Below are 25,412 nucleotides of genomic sequence, written 5' to 3'. Positions count from 1 at the left end.
GAAGTTGTTCTGTCTATTATTGGACATCATGGAGACTCCCTCCAATTGGCACTTGTCTTGTGTCTACCCCCCAAAAATAGCTGTTAGCGACCTCTAACATTTTCTCGGAGACTTTTTGCAAGATGATCTGCAACATCCCTGTTAATGCGACCACCTACTAGTGATGCCCTGCTTAATTGCGGAAGAAAGGGGTTCTCTACTCTCGTTTTTAAGAAAGGTGCTAAACTTTAAAGCCTAAAGGGAGAACATGTGGAACCTGGATTGTGGAAGAAAGGTGCTAAACGGGTCCCAATGTCAGAAGAGAACCCCTCGTGCGTCCTTACTCCTTCCACTGTCCACATGGGAAAATGGCAGACCTCTCGTGGGCCCGGCGACTTTTGTGCCACCGAGGAAGTTCGTGCACGTCAGACAACGTTCCTGTCAGACGCGTCCGTCTGACCAGTCCCGACACCTACGGTCTACCTATTCGTGAGTACTTTTATAGTAGTGAACTTGTAAGAAGCGAGCAGAAGACGGGAGAAGGGAACGTTGAGTTGTGAGCAGAAAGCAGCCATGGCGGCCTCCCTGCGGACTGGAGGGGCTTTGCGATCCTTTGCATTCCAACCACCACTCCATGGACACGCGGGCCTGCTCAAACCTTGTCGTTCGCACGTGCGATGCTGCTCCTCCGATTCTGAATCCCCTCCTCACGCCATCCGGATCGCCGCCATCGCTGGCTCCTTTCGGAAAGCTTCCACCAATCAAGGCCTTGTTCGCGCAGGTATGCTTCTTTTACAACCACAGTATTTGCTCTGCCGCGAGGCCATACGCTAGCCCTGATTGCACTCAAGTTCCAAAACCCTCTCACGTGAATATGAAGGTACATTTCTTCTGATTGCTTGTTTACATCGTCTGATTTGTGGAAGCTCCAGATTCGAGTAGTAATTAGCGTAAACAGAAGGGCACAGTATCGATTAAACGTCCGGACAAACAAGATTTAAGAGTTGAGAGAAGAGTCACACGACTAATGTTGTCGACCTTGCAAGGTTTTTTGACCGCTGTTGTTTCAACCTTGCATCTAGAGAAGTAAAACAAAGCAGACAACAGAAGCACTCGGTGAGGTCATGAAGGCGATGCAACTCTTGGAATTTGGATGTCAATAACTGAGATTCGTGCTAGTGTTTTGCTACCTTGTTCATGTTTTCTTAGTCAATTTGATCAAGTCAATGCAATGAGCCTTGCTTGGGCCGGACTAATTTTAGTTTGTTGCTGATAAGGGATCTAAAATGTGGATCAAATAATCTCAAAGACCAAGGATGATATAGCTCAGGCACATTGAAATAGATCATTTATCCAGTCAAGTGTAGGCATGCTGATTCCACAAGCTAGTAGATTGGGTATATGTCATGTTTCAATAGATGCTCGTAGACATTGGGTCTCCTCAGGATGAACCTACTCTTCTTCAGGTCAAGGACCAAAGTGCTCTTGCCATAGTCACATGGAACAGAGAATGGGGAATGGGAATGGGAACAAGAAATGCGATTGATGGGGAGGCCCCATTTAAGAAAATGGAGGGAATGGGAAATTTAGATTCGATAATTGTAGAAAATTTTCATAATTTTGCAATAAACAACTTTACAAGTACTCAAAGACACTAGCACACTTTAAACATTGTGTAGATGGGTTTCGCCTTAGAAGCAGTGATTGAGAGAGAGAGAGAGAAGGGGGGGGGGGGGGAGGAAGAAGGGAGAGACCCACCTAAGGAGCAGCAATTGATGGTTTTGGACTTCAAAATGAGGGAGGGAGGTTGGTTAAAGTTGAATGCATGGCGACCAGAAGGTCTTAGCTTCAATGCCTACATTCCATATAGTCAATGTGTAGAAAAAAAGAGATATTTGAACCCGAGTCAATGGTTTACTTAGATAAGTGGCTTATCACTTAGGGAGGGAGGATAGAAACATGGAAGCCCATTTTCTAGCTTCCCATCCCAATCTCATCATGTCCCTCTATCATCCTAGTCCCAACCCATGTTAGGGCCACCTCTCATATTGATAGGGGATGTCAACTCATGTCTTGTCCCTATTCTTGCCCTCATCCCCAAAATCCATCCCATGTTACTTTGTGAGAGAGAGAGAGAGAGAGAGAGAGAGAGAGAGAGAGAGAGAGAGAGAGAGAGGTGTGCGTTAGGACAAATAGTCTGCACTTTCCTGATCCTCATGAATCGAGATGGGTTGAGACAGGTTGAGGGAGCTAGTGGGTACATCGATAGATGCCCGATATTCTTTCCATAATGCACATAGAAAGAACAAACCTTACAATATTTCGATTGCACCACGTGTAGGGGTTGAGTCTTATATCAACTTTCTTCATCATTTAGGTGAGATCATATTCTTTTACGAGTGGGTTGCACATCTTTACCAACTTCTTCCTCCCTAGCCTCAATGTTGTTTCTCTCTTCATGCATAAGTGATGCATGCTCACAACTTACTCAAGGCATAAAAGTTGGAGACATCTAGCTATTCCTTGTGGAAGGTGAAAGTTTGTCAACACCTATGAGATTTGGATGTTTGTGTCTTGACCTATTTTCCACTTTATTTCTACACCTGACGATGGTGCATCTTAGGATTAGGCTAATTTGTGGGACAAGGTCAATACTAGAGTTTTGGTATTTATTTGTCTTAATTGAAATGTAGTATGCTGATTCATGTGAAAGATCCTAAGATTGCAGCAATTGGTATGGACTAACCTCAAGAACCTTGAGGAGGTTTGCACTTACTCTCATCAGCTCAGATTGGAGATGGGGCTTCTTTAGATATCCCCATTTGAGTCTCCTACCATGAGGGAGCACATTAAGATGATGGAGTAGATTCCTTTTGAGTTGTAGTCATGTGGTCGAATGGTGGATTTGAAAGGCTTGCAGTCACTTCGCTTAACAATCTCTCCTACCCTAGGTTTGATATCTTTTATATCGATTTGCTCAGTTCACAAGCCCGTGAGACTTTGACTTCGGAGGAGTTGGTTTTGTTAGTGCATGAGTAGGAGGCGTAGCATTCAAAGGCCTCTAGTGGATTGGGAGTGATTACCAAGGTTGTCATTGTGGGTTCTAGTGGGGGAGATAGAAAAAAAAAAGGGTGAAAAAAAAAAGGATAGCAAAGGGAAGAAAGAGAAGGATCTTCCAAGAGGTGTCCTTATTGTAGAAAGGGTACTCGTATGAAGGACTACCATGCATGAGTGGAGGTAGGCCATGGAGGAGCAGCTTGATTCACTAATTAGAATCACACTTGAGTTCTTGGTGTCTCCTCAAAGATGTCATTGAAGTGAGGTGGACCTTTAAGGTAAAGGTCCACTCAAACGGTTTCATGGACAAGTATGAGATCCTCTTAGTAGCCAAAGGTTTTTAGCATGAGGATGGTGACTCATAGTAACATGGAATGGGGGATGAGAGCCGGGATGGGGTCGGGGATGGGGAATAGCTAAAAGCAAGGAATGGGGACGGGGGGTGGAATGGGGAGGGAAGGAGACCACATACATAAATAGCATTTGAAAATATATGCATGTGATGTGGTGGGTGGATGTGTGGGTATAGTGATAGGGGATGTTCATTTTGTAGCTTCCCGTTCCAGTCCCATCCCGTCCCAATACCGTCACAGTCCCATCCCCATGTTAGAGCCCCCTCTCATGGTAACAGGGGATGTCAATTCATTATTCATGTCCCCCTCTCCATTCCCATCCTTGTCTTCAAAACCAATTCTATGTTACTATGTGTGTGGGTGAATGTGTATTACCAAAGAACATATACATGTGCATGTATCCATACATGTATTTTTCATTGTAGAAAAACGGCATGTGTAATGTAGGCTTATTTGATTCGACTTCATACAAAATATGCTGATTTTATATGTGTATGTGTTACAAAAGGGGTAGTCCTTGGAAGAAGTCCCACAAAAAAACCCACCCAAAAACCACCCCTCCAAAGGACACGTACTATAAGAAAAGGGGGTAGGGGATGGCCGAGACAACGAGATGGCTGTTGGGGATGGGACAGGGGATATCCCCCATCCCATTTCAGCACATCTGTTCGGAATGGCATTCTTGTGTTTTGAGGCCTCGGGACGGCTGTTCTGTAATAACCCTTTTGTATATCAATTGTTACCAAGACATATTGGCTCAATGATTCCAAATTATTTTGATGCTCATGTACTTTGAAAGGCAATTTGTATTATTTAAGTGTTTCAAAATATGACTAAATGTTCATCTTTTCTATTTAAGGGTGGTCAATGGCCAGAATGCCCTACAATTATACTTGGGTTGTCATTGACGAGATATCCAAGAGAAATTAAGAGTTTAGTTGGATGGTCAAATTGATTAGAAAGCTCATATGACTAAGACTTTTACACTCAGATAGTTACATTGACTCTAGAAGCCATATAATTAGTGGTTTTAGAAAGTGAAACCAATTGCTTATGATCAAAGAAATAAACCATGAACCTATATAATGAAGCTCTTCAAAAGCTAAATTAGGCAACTCCTAAAATTTAGGAGGTTACTATTTTTTGGAAGTTGCTCAAATGGAAATTATGTTCACGTCAAAGGCTTCCAAATTTCGCAAGGAACAATTTTGTCTTTAGCAACTATCTCAAATTTTTAACCATTTAAGGGATTTTTAGAGTAGAAGGTTTGGAAGCTTCTTTCTCTAGAAGAGTAACATGTGGCATCTAGCAAACACTTGTTATTTGTAGCCTCTACTTTCCATTTTTGAGTACCCAAGCTCCACGCCTACATATTTGAGGTCTCTTTTCATTTGAAACAAGCTCGTATGCTGAAATTTCACCCACATGCTTTGTACTTTACTATCTATTTCTCAACCAGGAAACACTTTCTACTTAGCTTGATCTAATCCAAGCACTAAAGAAGAAAATCAACTTGCTATTTGGAGTTTACTGAAATTACCCTAATTTTCACAATTGCAACAAATTAGCCTTTTTGTATATGGTTTAGGCACTTGGTGCCCGTAGTTTTGTTTCAATAAATTTTTGTAAAGGGGGAGGGGCCAGTTCCTCTCTCAATATGGTGTCGACTCTCTCTCTCTCTCTCTCTCTCTCCTGATTTTCATGGTGATAATTGATCGAGTTGGTTAAGTTCAAAGTATTTTCATTCTCTTGTTATTCCCTGCACTTACATGTTCCTTGTTACCATGTGGTGACTACAAAGAGACTTGTGCTCCTATTACCTGCATGATCATTATCTGGTTGGTCCTCGCCCTTGGCTCCCATTATGAGCGACCCATTTATCAAATAGACATTAAGGTGCCTTGTGAATGGAGAGATTCAAGGGTTGGTTAATGTGGAGCAGCTCAAGGGATATTCATTCTAGGATAGGAGGGTCGTGTTTTACATTTGCTAAAGGCCCTTTAGAGCTTGATGCAAGTGTCTCTAGCTTAGTATTCTAGGATAGACTCTAGCTTTTATTTCACAAGGATTCATTTGCTAGCTTGATGCGAACTTCTAGTTCTATGGAACTGATTCTCTTTTACACTTTATTATCTTGAGATTTGTACGTAGATGACTTGTTTTTTACATGGTCTTACACTACCAAGGTGGTTGCTGTAATGGTTGAGCTTCATTGCACTTCTAAGATGACTAACTTGAGCCAATAACACTATCCGCTTGGCATGGAGATTATATCTATGATGAGCATGGGATTTTCCTTTCTCAATAGAAGTATTTTTAGGAGATCATTTTCTACATTTGGCATCACTGAGTATATCCCTTCTACCGTTCCCATGGATTTGAAATCCAAGCTTATGTATAATGATGGTTTGGAGCTTACAGTTGCCACCAGATATCGATAGTTGGCTGGGTTCCTTTGTACATTACCAATACCAAGGCCGGTATTGCCTTTCTTTCCCTTAAAGAAAAGCAGATCATCTCATTTTCTCTTTCTAAGTTTCCATATCTCTTTACCACTCATTGGTAGTTCAGCATGTCATGCTTTGTAGAGTTGCATTCTGTGCACATACAGAACGTTCTGTATGGTACCGTTCCATACAGGATCTATGTGTTTGTTCTGTTCGAAAAAAGTGGCCATTTCTTGCTTGTAGATACAACCGTTGGTGCCCCTTTTTGACTGTTTTTTCCGACTGTTTGAAGTTTTAAACTTCTCTTTTTTTCACACTCCTCCCTTCATGTCACATGAATCATACTCTCTCCTCTTCTCCCTCACCTCAAGGCTTACCCCTTATAAAAGGGTAGCCCCCTACCCCCTATCTCACCACACAAATCAGTTTGCAACTTGCTCATCTTCTTTCAGCCTCCATCTTCTTCAACTTTTAGGCATCCTACTCCCCCCCCTCTCTCTCTCTCTCTCTCTCTCTCTCTCTCTCTCTCTTTAGTGATGATGGAAATGTCATTAGTGATGGGGACTTTGGTGGTGTTTGAGGCCTCTTCTAGTGAGGGTGACTCTCCACCTTCTGATGCATTTGGGCTTGATGATGAGTCCTCATGAGTGATGAGCCATTTTGTATTTTGTCATTTGGAGTCTTTTTATGAGCATTGAGTGATACACTATAGCATTTGCCATGGCAAATGTCATTTTGTATCTTTTTTCTCTCACTCAATTGAACATCTTATGGTTTGTCCGACTCTAGTTTTAAGTTGCAACTCTTATATGGCCTTGCAATTGTTGTCTAAACTCAAATCCATGGAAACTTGTGCTTTATATGTATTTTTAAAATGAATGTACGAAACAATATATTTTATTCTCAAAATTTTTGTGTACGCACTAAATCGCACATATTCACGGACTAAACATATTGTACTAAATGTACAAAACCACTCTGATGCTTTGGTATCTTAAAGTGATGCATGTTTAATTTGGTGATGCAGATTGATGTTTAGAGCCGTAGTTTTGGAGCTGAAGTGTTGCTGTTCAGATTTTGCTGATCCCAGCTCTGTAACCAGCAAGAATCAGAGCATGCATGGCTTCCTCCAGATGCGTGCATGCATGCCTCAGTCATTTGTGAAGGTTTTTGCTGTAAGTTCAGTCAATGGACAGCAGATTGGAAGGGTTCCAGTGGTCTATGGTGGGGCTGAATTGCATTCGAATTGGGAATTAGGGTTTCTGGTTGCAAAGGACAGCAAGTTGTTCCAGATTTGTTAGGGATTGAGCGTTGATTTGCTGGAATTGAAGGAAATTTCAGTTGATCAAACTTGGAGGGATTTCGAGTTCTCAGCCTGATCTCTTTCTTCAGAGCATTTGCCGTTCTTTGTTACTTGAGCATCTTTTGGGTATAATAAACAAGGAATGTGCAAGGGGTGCCAAGGTTTTGGGGCCAATCAGTGTCAGCTGTGTCTTTTCATGAGGGCAGTCTAGCCCAAAGTTGGTATTGTGCTGAATTTCACTTAGTTTTTATCTAAGAATTGCTTGCTATCATCATCTTTAAATTAGGTTTTCATCACCCTTCTCAGAATAAAGGCTGGTTTCAAACCAGGTGTTATCATGTGCTTTGGTATCTTAGAGATACTAAATGTCTTCGCCATTTTGTAACATCAAGGCACTGCTCTTTAGGACTTTTTAGAGTTGAGATTGGGCTGGCAATATCTGTACTAGGTGCTCTCATGGGGATTACTGCTTCACTCTATGCTTGGACTAATTTGTTGGTCCAGTTTGAAGTACCCTATGGTTGCATGTTCTTTACCAGAGGCAGACTGTCAAACATGTTATGATGCTACCAGCTATTGCACCTTTGCTAGCTTCCTTATGAGTAAGGGTACCGCTAGGATTAGGCTACCATCATCTATGTTGATAGCCGTGCCATTGATGTAGCTTAGAACTATTGAGAACCAAGTGCCTGGAGTCATTATCATCTTACTTGTGAGCAGATGGAGCTGGTGACTCTTTGATTGGAGTACTCTCTCCACAGGACAATGTAATAGATGTTTTCACCAAGGCATTTGAAGATCTTTTGTATAGGGTGGGAATTGGACCACCATGATTGTACTCTTCTTGGGTCAGAGAAGAGAACCACATTTTTTTACCCCTGCTTTTATTGTATGGTATGCCATTTTGTAGCTCCTAAGCTATTTCGGGTTCATATTCCCCAATGTACCACTATCCCCAAGTTAGATATATTTTTCCTGGTCCATCTTTTCCCTCAGTTACAGGGTGGCCAGTTCTTATCACCTATTTATAGACTGCCACATGTACATAAGTTCTCATTGGTATTTTGTGCCTGGAGTTCACAGCTTAGGAGCCTCATTTGTCTCTGCTATTCTCTTGCATTCGTTCTCCTTTTGCTGTTTGCTCACCTTCTGTGCCTCTATTCCATCACATCTTGAAATCCCCTAGGTCATTCTTGGAATGCATCCATACTTTGGAAGCAGCCATTATATGATCTACTCATATTTCAAGATCAAGTACATGGTCCTATGCCAAGTCTAGTAGTTGATGGTCTCCCATTTTCCATTCATGCAAAATGGTACAACGCCATCACATTCCTTGTAGAGATGTGGCCACAGTTGCACATTCTCAATAATAAAAATTGTTATTTCATGAAATTGAGATGAAACCAAGTCCTATCAAAACAAAGCTGTTTGTACCTGGCAGTTCATGAACTGTTGAAGAAACTGAAAATGCAGCAAAGTGGAGGAAACACTGAGAGCACCATTACCTTTTCAACCTGTGGATGAGATGGGAGCTTCTCACGGATGTGATGGACAACACGTGCAACAGAACTGTGAAAATACAGCACCATCAGCAGGATAGCAACTTCTTATGACCAGAAAACAATCACAAATCAACTCAAGCAGCATGAGTGGTGGTGGCAGAAAATTGAGACCTCAAACAGCTATAATAACAGGGATCGGCAATAATGAAAATCAGGGCAGCAGTGATCATCATGAACAGCGGCAAATGAGCAGGAATTAACGTGTTGGAGTCTGAGACACCTCTGCAAAATCGAACTATATCCTACCTAAGCATGCCATTCTTGTACCTCATTATAGAGGAGAGTCGTCTGTCTCGTGTCTCATCATGTAGAAACATGGTCTCTCATATTCCTTCACAGGAATGTGGTCTATCGCATTCCCTACAAGAATCTCTCTTTTACACCCCACACAAGTTTAATTATACAATGCAAGATCAGAAATATGATACATGGATGAATATGCTTCACAGCAGTGCAGCTCTTGACGTACGGGGCTTTCCCTTACTTTGTTTCCGGAGTACAGTAGCTAAAGAGTGCAGTATTTGACTATAATGTATATAGTGATTTATATTTTTATCTTTTGGAGTGGTGACACTATGATTACTTGATGCACTGCCCGTTTGGTACAATTGAAGCACATAGTGGTCCCTATTTTCGTAACCAAGGGTTCTTGAATTTGCTTCATCTATATCCTTCCTAAGAATGCCATTCTTGTACCTCATCATGGAGGAGAGTGGTCTGTCTCGTGTCTCATCATGTAGAAACATGGTCTCTCATATTCCTTCACAGGAATGTGGTCCATCGCATTCCCCACAAGAATCCATATTTTACACCCCACACAAGAGTAATTATACAATGCAAGATCAGAAAGGTGATACATGGATTTATATGCTTCATGATGCATACAATGATTTATATTTCTATCTTTCGGAGTGGTGTTGCATTATGATTGCTTGATGCACTGCACTTTTGGTACGATTGAAGCACATAGTGGTCCCTATTTTCTTAACCAAGGGTTCTTGAATTTGCTTCATCTAATGTATGTAGGATCTTTCTTCCATTTTTTGCGTGTTTCTCAAGGTTGCTTACCTTAATCCACACTTATTAGTTTATACTCCTTGTTTCATTATACCTAAGAAAAGGAGGTGATTCATGGGAAACGTAGAAGAGTGACACTTGGGACAAAACAACTAATCAATGGATATCTCTTTTACGATGATAATGCAGACATAGATAATGATTATGGCATTCAGACTTTGGATAATCAAAATTTTTATAGCAAAACAAACACACACACACACACACACACACACACACACACCCCCACACACACACACCCTTTCGTTCCATTAGCAATGCTGGACATCTCTCCATCGACGATATCAAAATGAATGTTGTTTTTTCTCAATTTCTTAAATTTTTAGATAAGAATTTTTGTAAACCTTAATTCCCCTCCTAACTATATTAGTATCCCCTTCTCTAACCTTCTTCTAGCCTTAATAATGCAACCACTTTGTATATAATTGTATGCATTCTCGTCTCCACTACATATAATGATGCATATGCCTCTTTTCACATGTAATTGTTCCTTAGCCGGGGCAAAATTATTTGTCAGTGATCTGTCAAACCTTGTTAAAATTTCATCAAGTGGAGTATGAGACTGATTCAGTTATCACCTGGCAGCCATGGAGATTTCTAAAGACATACCTGGCATGGAAATTGAACCTCTTCAGATCTCCCATCTGCCATTCGTCAACACTGATCTTGAAGTAGGAGGTCACTTTCCTGATGGGGTTGAAGAGTTTCGTAGTAAAGTGCTCAAAGCTGATAGCATCCTCTTTGCATGTCCGGAGTACAATTATTCTTTTCCAGGTCTGAATCCTTCCTGTTTGTTCCGTTATTATACTTTTTGGTTATGGTAAGAATTGACGATCCAGCTTTTGTTTCGGTTGGCTCCCTTCATCTCACAGTATGTTTTTTAGTCTAGCTTCAGTTTCTTGGTTCTTTCTCTCCTGTGCTATGGCAGGGGTCTTAAAGAATGCCATCGATTGGGGTTCTCGAGGTCCTAACTGCTGGGCTGGTAAGCCTGCTGCACTAATGAGTGCAGGCGGTTTTATGGGTGGAGGTAGAAGCCAGTATCACTTGAGGCAGATTGGTGTATTTTTAGATCTTCATTTCTTGAATAAGCCAGAACTGTTTGTTCGGTCCTTTGAGCCCCCTGTAAAGTTTGATGCGGATGGCAATCTTGTCCACACAGACACCAGAGAACGCATCAAAGACTTGTTGTTGGCGTTACAGAAATGGACAATGCGGCTGCAAAGCAAGTAGCTGCATTGGATGTGTCGTACACTGCTCTTCATTCGGGGACCGGGCACTTCGTGCATTCAGAGACATGAGAGGGCTTCTCAAACAAGTAAACGGTTAATAGCGGCACGCATACTATCATGTAAAGTATTGTAGGCATAAATTTGATTTGACAGGATACGCACGTCTTGATTTAAAGCACCAACTCGGAGGATTTTGTGTTTCTGATTTGCATTTCGCATCTTGGTTCTGGAATTTCAGGGAGCACGATTAGGTGTATTGTATTAGCATACACTATTCTAAAGGCAGCACGATTCGTATTCACCTAAATTTGTTAGCATTGTTTGTTAGGGCATGTACTATTACACTAGTATAGTGGCGTAAGAGAGTGAATTTCAGGCTTTTAGTTGACCTAAGGGTTATATTTTTAGCACAGTCAAATACTCTCTTCTAAATAAACTCTTATGTCAGGGGTGGCTTTTAGGAGTGCATATATAACCTCGTATCTTGATTTAGGAAAAAAGGGCCTTGCTTTTAGTAAAGAAGGGATTGTTAATGAGATGCATCTAGGTTGTGCAAAGTGCAACATCCATAGCGCCCTAAGCCACACTTTGCACAGCAGGAGCATTGTTGATAATGCTTTCTTCTTCTTTCTTTGAGAGAGAGAGAGAGAGAGAGAGAGAGAGAGAGAGAGAGAGAGAATTTTGATTATGTAGCCATGCAAGTTATAATCTATGCAATGAGAGAGAGTGTGCATGTAACAGTTTATAACCTTCATAAACTATCCATTTGCTATCTTTTCTTATTGTTTTAATCTAGTTGGCAAGTAATCTGGCCTTTTGTGTGAAGATCAAGCACATTGTGGTTTGTTATCACTTAATCAAAGAAGTGATTGAGGACAAGCAGATAGTCTTTTCAAGATCTTGATTGATGAGAATCTTGCATATTTGCTTACCAAAAGTCTCCTAGTGGAATGATGTGCCTTTCTTAGGAGGAGGACGGGTGTAGGATGAGATGATGTCTATTCCTCATTTTGTTATACTTTTATGTATACTTTGTACTCTGTCACTTTTTTCTTGTTTTCTTCACACCCAAGCACATTCACCTTTAAGTGGGAGTTTGCCAGGGATTAAAGGTTGCATGTACCTAGTTGCCTATATTTATTTGTACTTATTGTCTGCATACGTGTCACTAGGTGGTAGCTATCCATTATCATCACTTCATTCTTTATTTTTTACATGACAATAGAATAAGGGAAGGCAAGTGACACATTGTGACTATTGGAGTTTTCACATATCGTCTTGCTCTCTTTTGCTTGAACTTCCATAGCTCTTGCTTCTTTCTTACTTCCGTTTGTGTTTTCACTCTTGCTTCACCTTTCACTTGGCACTCTCGTATTTGAATACACCACATTACTCCCAAGGGGGATTTGTTACTATATTTCAACAGTGATATGTGTGAACACATTTAGGATAATGGATCACTTTTTTTCCTTTTTAGGGGACTATTTTTCCTTGACCTTGTATATATGTTTATTCACTTTTTAGGGCATACTTAGTCTTGTAAGTCTTCTCTATTAATACCTTTCAATACACTTTGAGTTGTGCTCTCTTAAACTTTTTCTTCTCAAAGTTATGCATGTGCATTCTTGCAGCACTAAATCTAACATCAACATGTGGTTACTAGCAATCTTGACATTATAAAAAATACATCACTTACAAGACTTGCTAAACTTAGGTCTAAGCCATGTAGCTTTTTGTCATTCTACTGCTTAGAGCACAAGACAAACTTTGGCATGATGCGTTCTTATCTTTTATTGATGATGTTAATTACAAATGCTTAACCTTTGCATGATTTTTCTAGGCTTCTTCAAAATAAACTTGAGCTTTTACTTGGCTCAATCTTATTGATTCGAAATAGTAGTTTCAACCTTTGATATGATAACAATCTTATTGATTTGAAATAGTAGTTTCAACCTTTGATATGATAACAATATTGTGTGAGTGCGCAACGGAAGAAGAACACGAACACAAAGGAGGGGAGAGAGAAAGCAGGGAATGAAGGAAGAAAATCTGCACTGACTGAAATGAATGCTGAATATACTGAAATGGATTGATCAGTCCCTGCACGCAGCCCCGAGCGTCAATGAGGGCACCAGAACAGATTGAAAGCAATGGCAGCACCAATGCCGGAGTGGGAGAGGACGGAGAGTGTGCTGAACCTGCAGAAGAATGTGCTGAGAATGACTGGGGGGGGTGCTATATATAGCCCCAGGCCAGAAAAACTGGCCGACTTACCAAAACTGGCCGACCTGGCCAGATCTGGCCGACCTAGCCAAATCTTGCCGACCTGCCCAAAATTTGGGCCGACTGCACATCAAAAGGCCCAGTTTGGGCTGTGTGACTCCCGGAAAAGAAATGCAGACACAAACAACAGATACAAAGCTGACAGAGCTCCTCTGTCTCCTGCCAGACTCTGACAGGAGCTCACAACTAGGAGATGACAGACTGAGAATGAAAATAGAGCAGGCTAACACCCCCTCTCAGATCCTGGGAGGGTCTGAAGATCTAAGAACCGCATGTGATGAAGCAAAGAAGCCTGAGGCAAAGGCTTCGTGAAGAGATCAACCGCATTGGCCGCCGTAGGACAATAGGCCACCACCAGCTCCGAATCCACGATCCGCTCTCGAACATAGTGATACTGAATCTCAATGTGCTTCGTGCGAGCATGAAACACCGGGTTCTTCGCCAGAGCAAGAGCACTCTGGTTGTCTACGCGCAGCTCCGTAGGTCTGGTCTGGGAAAAGCCAATCTCCGCCAGCAAGCGACGGAGCCAAACTGCCTCCATAGCGGTCGAGCATAGGGCCCGATACTCAGCCTCTGTAGAAGAAAGGGCCACAGTAGGTTGCTTCTTGCTGCTCCAAGAGACAGCACCGGATCCAAGGGTGAAAGCATAACCTGTAGTGGATCGTCTCGAATCCACATCACCTGCCCAATCAGAATCACTCCATCCAGAAAGGGTGACCCCATCACCATACATGATCCCGAAGGATCGAGTCCCCTGTAAATATCGAAGAACACGCAAGGCTGCCTCCCAGTGATCCTGTGTAGGAGTCTTCATAAAAGAAGACAACAAAGCCACCACAAAAGAGATATCCGGCCGAGTGTGAAGCAGCCAGATGAGAGAGCCTACAAGGCACCTGTTGTTGAGATATCGAGCTCCACTCGTGATACGCCAGGGTGACCATTGTATATTTATGTCACCGACTTGTCAGTTGCAGACGCGGTTGGTACACCGCCCATGAATAATAGCTACATGATAGCTATCCTTATCTACTCTAGTTCGTGGCTCAGTTAGTATGCCACCTTAGTTAGTTGAGTTTGGTTTGAGACCCATATATAGGGTTCTTCTATTTCTTTGTATGAGAGTTCTTTTGGCTTACACAACTAAGAAGAGGAAAACTGTTTTCAGCCTCCACCCTTGTGTGTCTTCCCCCATTGTGCAAGCAAGAAAGCTTCAAGCGAGACTCCTTTCTTCTCTCCCACAATCTTGACATGGTATCAGAGCCTTGTTCGTGGTAAGGAGCTCAAGAAAGCAAGCCAAGCTCGCGGTGGTCTGGTAAGAGGAGCAGTGTTGCTTTCATTTCCTGTTTTGGGAGCAGATCTCTACAGGTAGCACAGCCGGAAATTGCAGGAGTGCATTGTCTCAGGTTGAGACGCCCTTCGCGGTGAAGCAAGAGGGCAGTATATGCTGCGGGGAAGGGCTTTAGCCCTTGGCGACCTTGTTTTTTTGATTTGAGGCCATTTCGGGGCCTGTTTTGCAGACGGAAGTTTTCTGCACGCACTCAAGAAAAGGCTCAGTTTTATGCTGTGCGACCACTGTTCTACAGGTCGGTGAAAAGTTACTGTAGAAATTGCATCGTATGCTTGTGCGCAGAGACATTGGGAGTTTCAGAATCATCCTTGGTTCCTGTTTATGCAAAATCGTCACTAGGAAGTGACTGTGTGGTCAAATACCACTTTCGCCAGTTTTGCAGATTTGCCCTTGTGAGGGTGAAGCTGTGTTTTTTGCAGTGACAGAATTTCTTGCAGTATTCTGTAATGGCGTCTGATTCTCTTTCACAGATTGTCACTGAAAAGCTTGACAAGAACAACTTCCAGGCATGGAAGTTTAGAATGACGAATTTCCTTATGGGAAAAGGATATTGGGAATTTGTTGCAGGAAATGAAGAAGAACCAGTTCTTCCTGATGTTTCCAATCAACAACAAATGCAGGCATTCAAAACATGGCATGAGAGAGCCAGGAAAGTTATGTATTGGCTGTCTATCAGTATTTCAGACTCTATGATTGTGCATATTCAGGATGCAAGTACGCCAAAGGAGGCATGGGATACTTTGTCAAAAATGTATAGCACAAATACGCAAGCCAGGAAAATGCAGCTCAAGCAAGAGTTGCATAATGTGTAAAGAGAAAGTATGAGCATCAACGACTACCACATGAAGGTGAAGAAGATTGCAGATGCACTTGCTTCCATTGGGTCGCCAGTGGAAGATGATGATTTAGTTTCCGTGACCTTGAATGGTCTAGGAAAGGATTATGCACAGTTTCGGACATCCATTTCAGTTCGTGAAAGATTTCCTGATTTTGAGGAGTTGATTGCTCTTCTAATTTCTGAGGAACAGAGAAATGGTGGTGCATCTTCTTCAGGAGGAACTTCAAAAGAAGCTGTCTTCTACTCAAATGCTGGAAGAGGTAGAGGCAGAGGTAGAGGAGGCCGATTTGGAGGCCGTGGCAGAAATCAAAATATGCAGCAAACTCAAGAAAACCAGTCCTATGGAGGAGGACGTGGTAACTCTAGAGGCAGGGGGAGCCAAAGAGGTCGTGGTGGATGGCAGAGAGGCCAAAATGCAAACAGTAATGTTGAATGCTACTACTGTGGTAAAATGGGTCATATGGCTAAAGACTGCTATAAAAAGCAGAATGACATCATGAATGGAAAACTGCAACAAGGGAATTATGCATCTTCTAGTAGACAGGGTGATGACAGAAATGAGCATTTGTTCATGGTGCAGCACATGAACAATTCTGTGACAAGTGCAAAAGAAAGCAACGATGTATGGTATGTTGACTCAGGTGCATCAAACCACATGACAGGTCATGCAGAATGGATGGAGGATGCAAGGAAAATGGAAAAACCAGGATTTGTGGAGACTGGTGATGATACTGCACATCCTATTGTGCAGATTGGAAAAATTCCCTTGTCTATGCAGGATGGGAAAAAGAAATACCTGTCCGATGTATTTCATGTCCCGAATATCACCAAGAATCTGGTTTCAGTTGGTCAAATGGTTGAACAGGGCTTGCAGGTCAGATTTAATCCTCATGGATGCTTTGTTGAGGATATGAAAAATAAAGGTCGCTTGATAGCAAAAGGAAAGAAGAAGGGCAGAATGTTTACATTGGATGCAGACATGTCTGAATTGAGTGCAGCAATGTTTGCACATGGGACCGGTGTAGTTGCAGATATTGATATCTGGCATAAACGCATTGGTCATGTTAATGTACAGCGACTTAAATCAATGCAGGCCCAAAATATTGTTGCAGGTTTGCCGAAATTCAAGGTTGCAGAAATGCATAAGGTATGTGAAGCCTGTCAGTTTGGAAAACAGGCAAGGAAACCATTTCCTAGACATGTTCAAGAGAGTGAGAAGCCATTGGAATTAATTCACTCTGATGTGTGGACAACTAAAGCTGCATCTCTTGGAGGCTGTCATTTTGTCAGTTTTATTGATGACTATAGCAGAAAAGTTTGGGTGTATTTTATGAAAAAGAAAAGTGAAGTTTTTGGGCATTTCAAAACTCTTAAAGCTATGGTTGAAAAAGAAACAGGCTTGCAGATAAAATGCCTAAGGTCAGATGGAGGGGGAGAGTACCTCTCAAATGAGTTTGCAAAGTTCTTGCAGGAGCATGGCATAAAGCAGCAATATTCATGCAGTTATACCCCACAACAAAATGGAATTGCAGAAAGGAAAAACAGGCATATTGGAGAGGTATCTCGTGCCATGCTCAATGAAAAAGACTTGCCAGATTTTTATTGGGCTGAAGCAGTTGCTACAGCAGTCTACATAATGAACAGGACTCCCACTGCAGCAATACATGGAATGACTCCAGAGGAGAGGTATACTGGTAGGAAACCAGATATTTCTCATTTGAAAATTTTTGGTTGCATTGCCTATGTACATGTGCCAGATGAGCTGAGATCCAAGTTGGATCCAAAAGCTGAGAAGTGCATCTTTATTGGTTACTCTCTGCAGCAAAAAGGGTATAGATGCTATAACCCTTCTACTCGTAAGTTTACAGTGAGCAGAGATGTTGTTTTTGATGAGATGAGTAGCTGGTATAAACCAGTAAATGTGATTGATGATGAAGATGCACAAAATGGTAATGCTACACAGAATTCACAGCAGCAGTCACAAAATATTAGTGGACCTGGAGCGTCCTCTAGCAGTGGTTCACATTCTTCGCCATGGACAGGCAGATTGAGATCAGGAGAATCTTCTCAAAGCAATGCAGATAGTGGTATGCAGGTATCACGAAAAGGAAAAGAGAAGGTTGATCAGCCCATGTTTGATGTGAATGCAGGTCACTCTTATGTGGATGGTGAATCCAGTGGCTCAGAACAAAGCATTGATGATGAGTTGGGTATTCCTTCTATTGTTACACCTGGAGTAAGGAAGACCAGGGATGTTTTGAGAGCACCTGGGAGTGAACCTACTTTGCGCAGGTCTACAAGAGCTAGGTATCCTGTGGATAGGCTGAAATATGATGGATTTACAGCCATTCACTATGCATATATGGTCAAAGTGATACAGGAACCAGAACCCACATCTTTTGAGCAAGCCATGGGAAAAGAAAAATGGGAGAAAGCCATGGATGAAGAAATGGATGCCTTGGAAGCAAATGCTACATGGGAGTTAGTACCTTTGCCTAAAGGTAAGAATGCAATTGGCTGTAAGTGGGTTTATAAGGTGAAGCACAATGCTGATGGTTCTGTGAACAGATACAAGGCAAGATTAGTAGTCAAGGGGTATGCACAAACATATGGCATTGACTATGAAGAAACATTTAGTCCGGTTGCAAGGATGGCAACCGTAAGAGCAGTCATTGCTATGGCTGCATCAAAGGGATGGTCTTTACATCAGATGGATGTAAAGAATGCCTTCTTGCATGGTGATTTGCAAGAAGAGGTCTATATGGAGCAGCCACCAGGTTATGTGCATGCTGTTCATCCTGAGTTTGTTTGCAGGTTGAAGAAAGCCTTGTATGGCTTGAAGCAAGCACCTAGAGCATGGTCTGACAAGATAGGACAGTATCTTGTCACTATTGGCTTTCAGATTTCCAAGGCAGATTTCTCACTTTATGTGAGAAAAACAGAGAAAGGTATTATGCTGCTTGTCATTTATGTTGATGATTTGATTATGACAGGTGACAGTGATGAAGATATCCTTCATGTGAAAATGCTATTGAAGCAGAAGTTTGAGATGAAGGATTTGGGAGAGCTGCGTTATTTCTTGGGCATTGAGGTGATTAGATCACCAAGTGGGATACAGCTCTTGCAGAGGCAGTATGGATTGGACATGCTGTCCAAATATGGGATGACAGGCTGTAAGCCTATTTCAGTTCCTTTGGAGCAGAATGTGAAGCTGAGCACAGATGCAGGTGAGCTTCTAGAAGACCCTACTATGTACAGACGCATAGTAGGAAGTTTGATTTATATGACTATTACCAGGCCAGATTTGAGCTATGCTGTTGGATTGGTAAGTCAGTTTATGCAGGCTCCAAGGAAACCACATTTGGATGCGGCTAGACGCATACTCAGGTATGTGAAGTCCACATTGCAGTATGGACTATTTTATGAGACTGGGGTTCAGATACAGTTGCATGGATACACTGATGCTGATTGGGCTGGTAGTATTTCTGATAGACGATCTACCAGTGGATATGTATTCTCTTTTGGGAGTGCTGCAGTCACTTGGAGCAGCAAGAAACAGCCTACAGTTGCCTTGTCGAGCACAGAGGCTGAGTACAGGGGTGCAGCAATGGCTGCATGTGAGGTAGCTTGGTTGCATAAGCTACTTTATGATATGCATCAGTCTACAGATGGGCCAGTTGTCATTTATTGTGACAACATGAGTAGCATACACTTGGCAAATAACCCAGTCTATCATGCTAGAACAAAGCACATTGAGGTGCATTATCACTATGTGCGAGAGAGGGTTTTACTAGGTCTTATTGATCTAGTTTATATCAGCACAGAGGATCAGGTAGCTGACATATTCACGAAGGCATTGGGCGCAGAGAAGCTGCGCAAGTTCAGAGACCTGCTTGGTGTGCAGGAATTGGGATTGAGCTCGAGGGGGAGTGTTGAGATATCGAGCTCCACTCGTGATACGCCAGGGTGACCATTGTATATTTATGTCACCGACTTGTCAGTTGCAGACGCGGTTGGTACACCGCCCATGAATAATAGCTACATGATAGCTATCCTTATCTACTCTAGTTCGTGGCTCAGTTAGTATGCCACCTTAGTTAGTTGAGTTTGGTTTGAGACCCATATATAGGGTTCTTCTATTTCTTTGTATGAGAGTTCTTTTGGCTTACACAACTAAGAAGAGGAAAACTGTTTTCAGCCTCCACCCTTGTGTGTCTTCCCCCATTGTGCAAGCAAGAAAGCTTCAAGCGAGACTCCTTTCTTCTCTCCCACAATCTTGACACCTGTAACGAGTGGCATCTGTAAGGGGGACTCCATATGCCAAAAGCTTGGACTTAGGGTCCATGGGGCAAGAAATAGGCCGACACGCGACCATACCAAACTTCGAAAGAAGCTCGGAGAGGTACCTGTGCTGCGAGATAAAGATGCCCTGTGCCATCTGATAGATCTCCAGTCCTAGAAAGAAGTGAAGGATCCCTAGATCCAGCATGTCAAATTCCTGCTGAAGAATGGATCGAGTATGCTCCACCTGCGGAGTGTCGCTCGCTTCCCATAATGATAAGATCATCGACATACAAAATAAGGAAAACACAAAGAGAATCCACAACCCGTAAGTAGAGGTTGGGATCATGAGCGGAGCACTGAAAGCCACTCTGTAGAAAGAAGCGGTCAATCCTTTGGTATCAAGCACGAGGAGCCTGCTTCAGGCCATAAAGAGCCTTCCGCAGCCTGTAGACATGATCCTCCTTCCCCTGCACAAGAAAACCAGGAGGCTGAGGAAACATAAATCTCCTCCTCAAGGACGCCATTCAGAAAGGCTGACTTGACGTCCATCTGATAAACAGCGGTGGTGAGCTGCAAGAGCCAAAATAACTCGAATGGTAGACATCCGAGTGGTAGGAGCAAAAGTCTCGAAGTAGTCCAATCCTGCGCGCTGTGCAAAACCCTTGGCAACAAGCCGAGCCTTATGCTTGTCCAAGGAGCCATCTGCAAGATACTTGGTCTTAAAGACCCATTTCACACCTATCACCTTCCGTTTCTTGGGACACGGTACAAGCTCCCAAGTATGGTTTCGCTCGATGGAATCGAGCTTGGCCTGCATAGCCTGTCTCCAAATATCCTGTGCAAGAGCCTCCTCCATAGTGGAAGGCTCGGAATCCTGAAGAATCTGAGACATAAGAGCATAGTTTACACATAGTGAACTATCTCGCTGGGCCTGTAAGCGGACTGATTTGCGTGGACCTGTAGAAGAAGCAGGAAAGTGAGTAACACCTGAATCCTACATGAGCCGGCGATACCATAAGGGAATCTTAAGAGACTCCGTTGCGAGGGAGACCGAGTAGACTCCGGAACCTGCAAAGCACCCATATCGGAGAGGGACTCCCCCTCACCAAATGAAGATAGATCCTCCTCACCTGAAGAAGGCTGTGTATCCTGAGAAGACTCATGAGGAGAGTCTGAAGGGGTGGAAGAACTCGTAGAAGAAGGAGTCACATCCGCCAAAGGGGAAAGGGAAGCCGTAGTAGGAGGAATGGGTGGGGTGCTAAGGGGTATCCTGGAAGGAAGAGAAGGTAGAGAAGGCGATGTCAAAGAAGCACCTCCCCCCCCCCCCCCCCCCCCCAGCGATGTCAAAGAAGCACTTGTAATAGAACCATCAATCGGATCCTCAGAGGCCGAAGCCTCATCAAAGATCACATCCCTGCTCACCTCAACCTTCCGTGTCGTCGGGTCGTAGAGCCGATATCCCTTCGTGGTCGTGCTATAGCCCACGAAGATAAGCTTTCTCGACTTAGAGTCAAACTTCGCCTTCCTCTTCTTCTTGTCCACATGGACAAAAGCATCGCACCCAAAGATGCGAAAGTGGGACATGGAAGGATTCTTCCCAAAGAAAGCCTCATAAGGAGTCATGTCCTGTAAAGCCGAAGTCGGAGAGCGGTTGCGAATATGCACCGTTGTAGCCACCGCTTCACCCCAAAGGAAATGAGGAAGACTCCTATGCTCCAGCATAGATCAGGCCATCTCCACCATGGTTCGATTCGCACGCTCCACCACACCATTCTCAAATGGTGTGTTCGGATGGGAATACTCCACCCGAATACCATGATCCCTGCAAAACTGAGAGAAAAGGTGAGAAGTGAACTCGCCACCGTGATTAGCGCGAACGCCACGAACTTTGGAAGTTGTTTGGGTCTCCACAAACACCTGCCACTCTCCCAAAAATGGGAGTACGCCTCGGTCTTGTACTCCAAGAAATAAGGCCACACATAACGACTAAAGTCGTCCACAATCAGCATCAAATACCTAGCCTTCCCAAGGGAGGCCGTGCCCATAGGTCCGCAAAGGTCGGTGTGAACCAACTCAAGCGGAGAAGTAGCCCTCCTAGAGGCAACCTGAGGGTGAGGCTACCTATGCTGCTTGCCCCTCAAGCAGCTAGGGCGCAAAGTGTGAAGAGGAGGGAAATCTGGAAGTCCCTTCACCATCTTCCTCCGAGAAGCCCGCCGAATAGAATCGAGGTTCAAATGACCATAACCGAGCATGCCAAAGCAGCCCAAGCTCATGGGAAGTCCTTGCAGCCAAGGCTATGAGCGTATAAAGCCCACCCTCCTGTGTACCCGTCCAAAGAGCATCACCTGTAGAAGCATCCTCCACTGTGACTGCATCCTGAGTAAAAATGACTCGGGTACCTAGCTGAGTAAGGCCATGCACAGACAATAGGTTAAAACCCAAATCAGGTACATAGAGAACTTTGGCGGAAGAAGACCGCCTGTCAGAAAACATAGGTAGAGTCCCCACTCCGCGAACAGGAACTGTAGAATTGTCACCAATCGTGACAATGCCCCCTCTAGAACGAAGATCTTGAAGCCAATCCTGTCGGAAGGTCATATGTGAAGATGCTCCACTGTCCATGAGCCAAGGGTTCTCTTAAGTGGTAGAAGCTAGGGCTGTATCCTCCTCAACAAAGACATGCACAAACGCAGACTCTGTCGTGGCTGGGGCCGCCTTCGAGTCCTTCTCCTTGGGCTTCAAATGGGGGTACTTCTGCCAACACTTCTCCTCGGGATGAGTACCCTTCCCACAGTGGGGACATTTGGGCTTCTTCTCCTTCACATCCTTCTTGTCCTCCTCCTCCTCCTTGGCCTTCTCCTTCTGTTGTTTCTTCTTCTTGCCGCCACCTGTACCTACTGTAAAAGCCTTGGTGGAGCCACTGGCACCCACCTCTTTGAGTCGCTCGTCATGCTCCAAGACAAGCGGGGAAAGTTCCTCCCATAGGAGTTTCTCACGGGTCCTCGAGGTGATGAGGCTGGTGTAGAAGACATCATAGCGGGGTGATGGCAGCTGAGTCAACAGAATCATCGCCATATCCTTGGACGATATTAGACGACCAAGAGAGGCTAGCTCGCCTCGCATGTCCTCCATCTTCGTGATGTGCTCCTTCATGGAAGAAGAATCATCAAGACTGAGCATCCGCAACTTCTTCTCCAAGGAAATCTTGTGGGCAAACGTCTTGTGCTGATACAAAGACGCAAGCTTCTTCCACACTTCCGCTGCAGTCTGTAACCTGTGAACATGTACAAGAACGGAATCATGTAGACTCATAAAAAGAAAGGAACGGGCTCGAGAGTTGAGCCTATCCCACAAGGCTGCACGGTCCATAGAGGTGCCATCTGACGAATCCACGGGGGGACGGTCGATGGGCGAAGAAACAAGCTCCCAAAGGTCGAATGTATCGAGGATGCACTCCACCTTGCACGACCAGAGGGAGTAATTGGAACCATCCAACTTATCTTCCTTCGGAAAGGAAGGGAGAATCGGCACCTGAATAGAGGGAATCAAGGAAGGCATCCGCACATTTGAAGCAATCTTCACGGAAGACGCCTTCATGGTAGATGGAACCCTCTGAGATACATGGACTGAAGAGGGACGAGTGCGAGGAGGCTCCTCCCGTCGTCGAAACTCGTGATAATCCTGCCTCCGTTCAGAGGAATGATGAGAAAGGAGCTCATCCTCTGAGTCGTCAAAGCCTAAAAACTGGTAAGACATCTTCCAATCTGCAAAATACCAAACACCAAAGAAAACTATGCCGAAGCCGAAGTATGACCAACAGTATGGTCACCAACCACCAAGACGCAGGCTGTGATAGCCTACAAACACCTGGAGCTGCAAAACGCAAAGATAGCTGATGAAGATCACCAGAAAAGAAGCCGCCAGCACCAAAACGCAGCTTGAAAGTGGGTCGCCAGCAGGAGATGAGCCGCCAGGAGTGGAAACGATCATCAGATCTACAAAACACAACCTGATGATGTGTCACCCAGCTGAAGGAGGGGCCGCCTGATGGAAAATGCAAGCAGGAGGGGTCGATGGATGATGTGGCAGCCTTGGGAGGAGTCGTCTGCAATAAACGCAGGAAGAATGGCCGCCTGGAGGGGCCGCCTGGGCAGTTGGAGATGAGGGGACAACAGTAGAAGATGGCTGAGGTATCTCTCCACAAGGTTAGGTCCTCCGTGCTCTCAGTCAGGTGATGATACCATGTGAGAGTGCGCAACGGAAGAACACGAACACAGAGGAGGGGAGAGAGAAAGCAGGGAATGAAGGAAGAAAATCTGCACTGACTGAAATGAATGCTGAATACACTGAAATGGACTGATCAGTCCTTGCACGCAGCCCGGAGCGTCAGTGAGGGCACTAGAACAGACTGAAAGCAATGGCAACACCAATGGCGGAGTGGGAGAGGACAGAGAGTGTGCTGAACCTGCAGAAGAACGTGCTGAGAATGACTGGGGGGCTGCTATATATAGCCCCAGGCCAGAAAAACTGGCCGACCTGCCAAAACTGGCCGACCTGGCCAAATCTAGCCGACCTGCCCAAAATCTGGGCCGACTGCACACCAAAAGGCCCAGTTTGGGCTGTGTGACTCCCGGAAAAGGAATGCAGACACAAATAGCAGATACAAAGCTGACAGAGCTCCTCTGTCTCCTGCCAGACTCTGACAGGAGCTCACATCTAGGAGATGATAGATTGAGAATGAAAATAGAGCAGGCTAACAAATACATCTTTTTATAATTGGGTTGGATAAAGCATCGAATAATCCCTCATTCATCTATAAAAAGCTTTGAGTACAACTAGCTTTCCAAAGGTTCAATGGGTGAGATTTTTTTCTCACTATCCTTTTTCACGTGGAACATGAGCTCAAGTCACACTTAATTTAGCTCGATATTTTATGTAGTTCCCTTTCACTTCCATTCCTCATGGATACTTTTAAGTTATACAAATTGGATTTTCGATGGCTAATAAATCTCTCATCATGTGTCTATAATGTAGATTACTATCATATGTGCCACATTATTAACTTCATGCAAGGAATGACTTCAATTCATAATTGAAGCTTTCAGCCAAATAATTTTCTTGACCAAAAAACTTACATATCCAATCTTTTTGGATAATTGACTTGTCTCTAGAACTTATACAAATCTCCTAGTTAATATATTCAATGTTTTTTTCCTAGATATTAAGAAATATTACAAATCGATCCCAATGATGGATTTGATAGTCTTGAAAACATTTTAACAATGGTGTTCTCTTGGGCTTTTCAATTTTCCAAGCCCTCTTTCATCTCTTTTTCTAAAATCCATACTAATTATAGATTCATCTCATTTTCTAAAATCCCTACTAAATGTACATCTAGAGCTTGGTGCAACACAAGGAAACCCATCTCCTTTGATCGATAATATGTTATCTCCATCAATAATGGGCTCGTAGACAATACCTATATCCATGTAAATGGGAAAATCAATATACAAATTTGTGGTATAACCATGGGATGGTATTGTTTACCTATGTGGTGCAACCTTTATATTTTCTATTATGAGTTCACCTTTTGCCAAAGGCTTGTGAAGAAACAATGATGGGATATTCTAAAATAGCTCTTTTGTTGCT

At 43.5% G+C, this 25,412-nt stretch overlaps 1 protein-coding gene across 1 annotated transcript; it reads left to right on the top strand.

Moving 5' to 3' along the window:
• The first annotated feature begins 463 nt into the window (after positions 1-463).
• Positions 464-11,248, top strand: LOC148028658 (NADPH:quinone oxidoreductase-like). The gene is made up of 3 exons (XM_087687456.1): positions 464-760; positions 10,367-10,555; positions 10,710-11,248. The coding sequence occupies exons 1-3, from the start codon at positions 553-555 to the stop codon at positions 11,009-11,011; spliced, it is 699 nt and encodes a 232-aa protein (XP_087543582.1). The 5' UTR covers positions 464-552; the 3' UTR covers positions 11,012-11,248.
• The last annotated feature ends 14,164 nt before the right edge of the window (positions 11,249-25,412 follow it).

This window comes from Lygodium microphyllum, chromosome 11, assembly GCF_053477565.2.
Source record: "Lygodium microphyllum isolate KBCC chromosome 11, Lygodium_microphyllum_v1.1.10, whole genome shotgun sequence".
In the NCBI taxonomy this organism is placed as follows: domain Eukaryota; kingdom Viridiplantae; phylum Streptophyta; class Polypodiopsida; order Schizaeales; family Lygodiaceae; genus Lygodium; species Lygodium microphyllum.
This window is presented reverse-complemented; position numbering and strand designations above follow the sequence as displayed.

Excerpts from the sequence above, each read along its gene's own strand:
- LOC148028658 (XM_087687456.1), top strand. The coding sequence starts at position 553 with ATGGCGGCCTCCCTGCGGACTGGAGGGGCTTTGCGATCCTTTGCATTC. Across the intron at positions 761-10,366 it reads TCAAGGCCTTGTTCGCGCAG|CCATGGAGATTTCTAAAGAC; the intron begins GTATGCTTCTTT and ends ATCACCTGGCAG. Across the intron at positions 10,556-10,709 it reads GTACAATTATTCTTTTCCAG|GGGTCTTAAAGAATGCCATC; the intron begins GTCTGAATCCTT and ends GTGCTATGGCAG.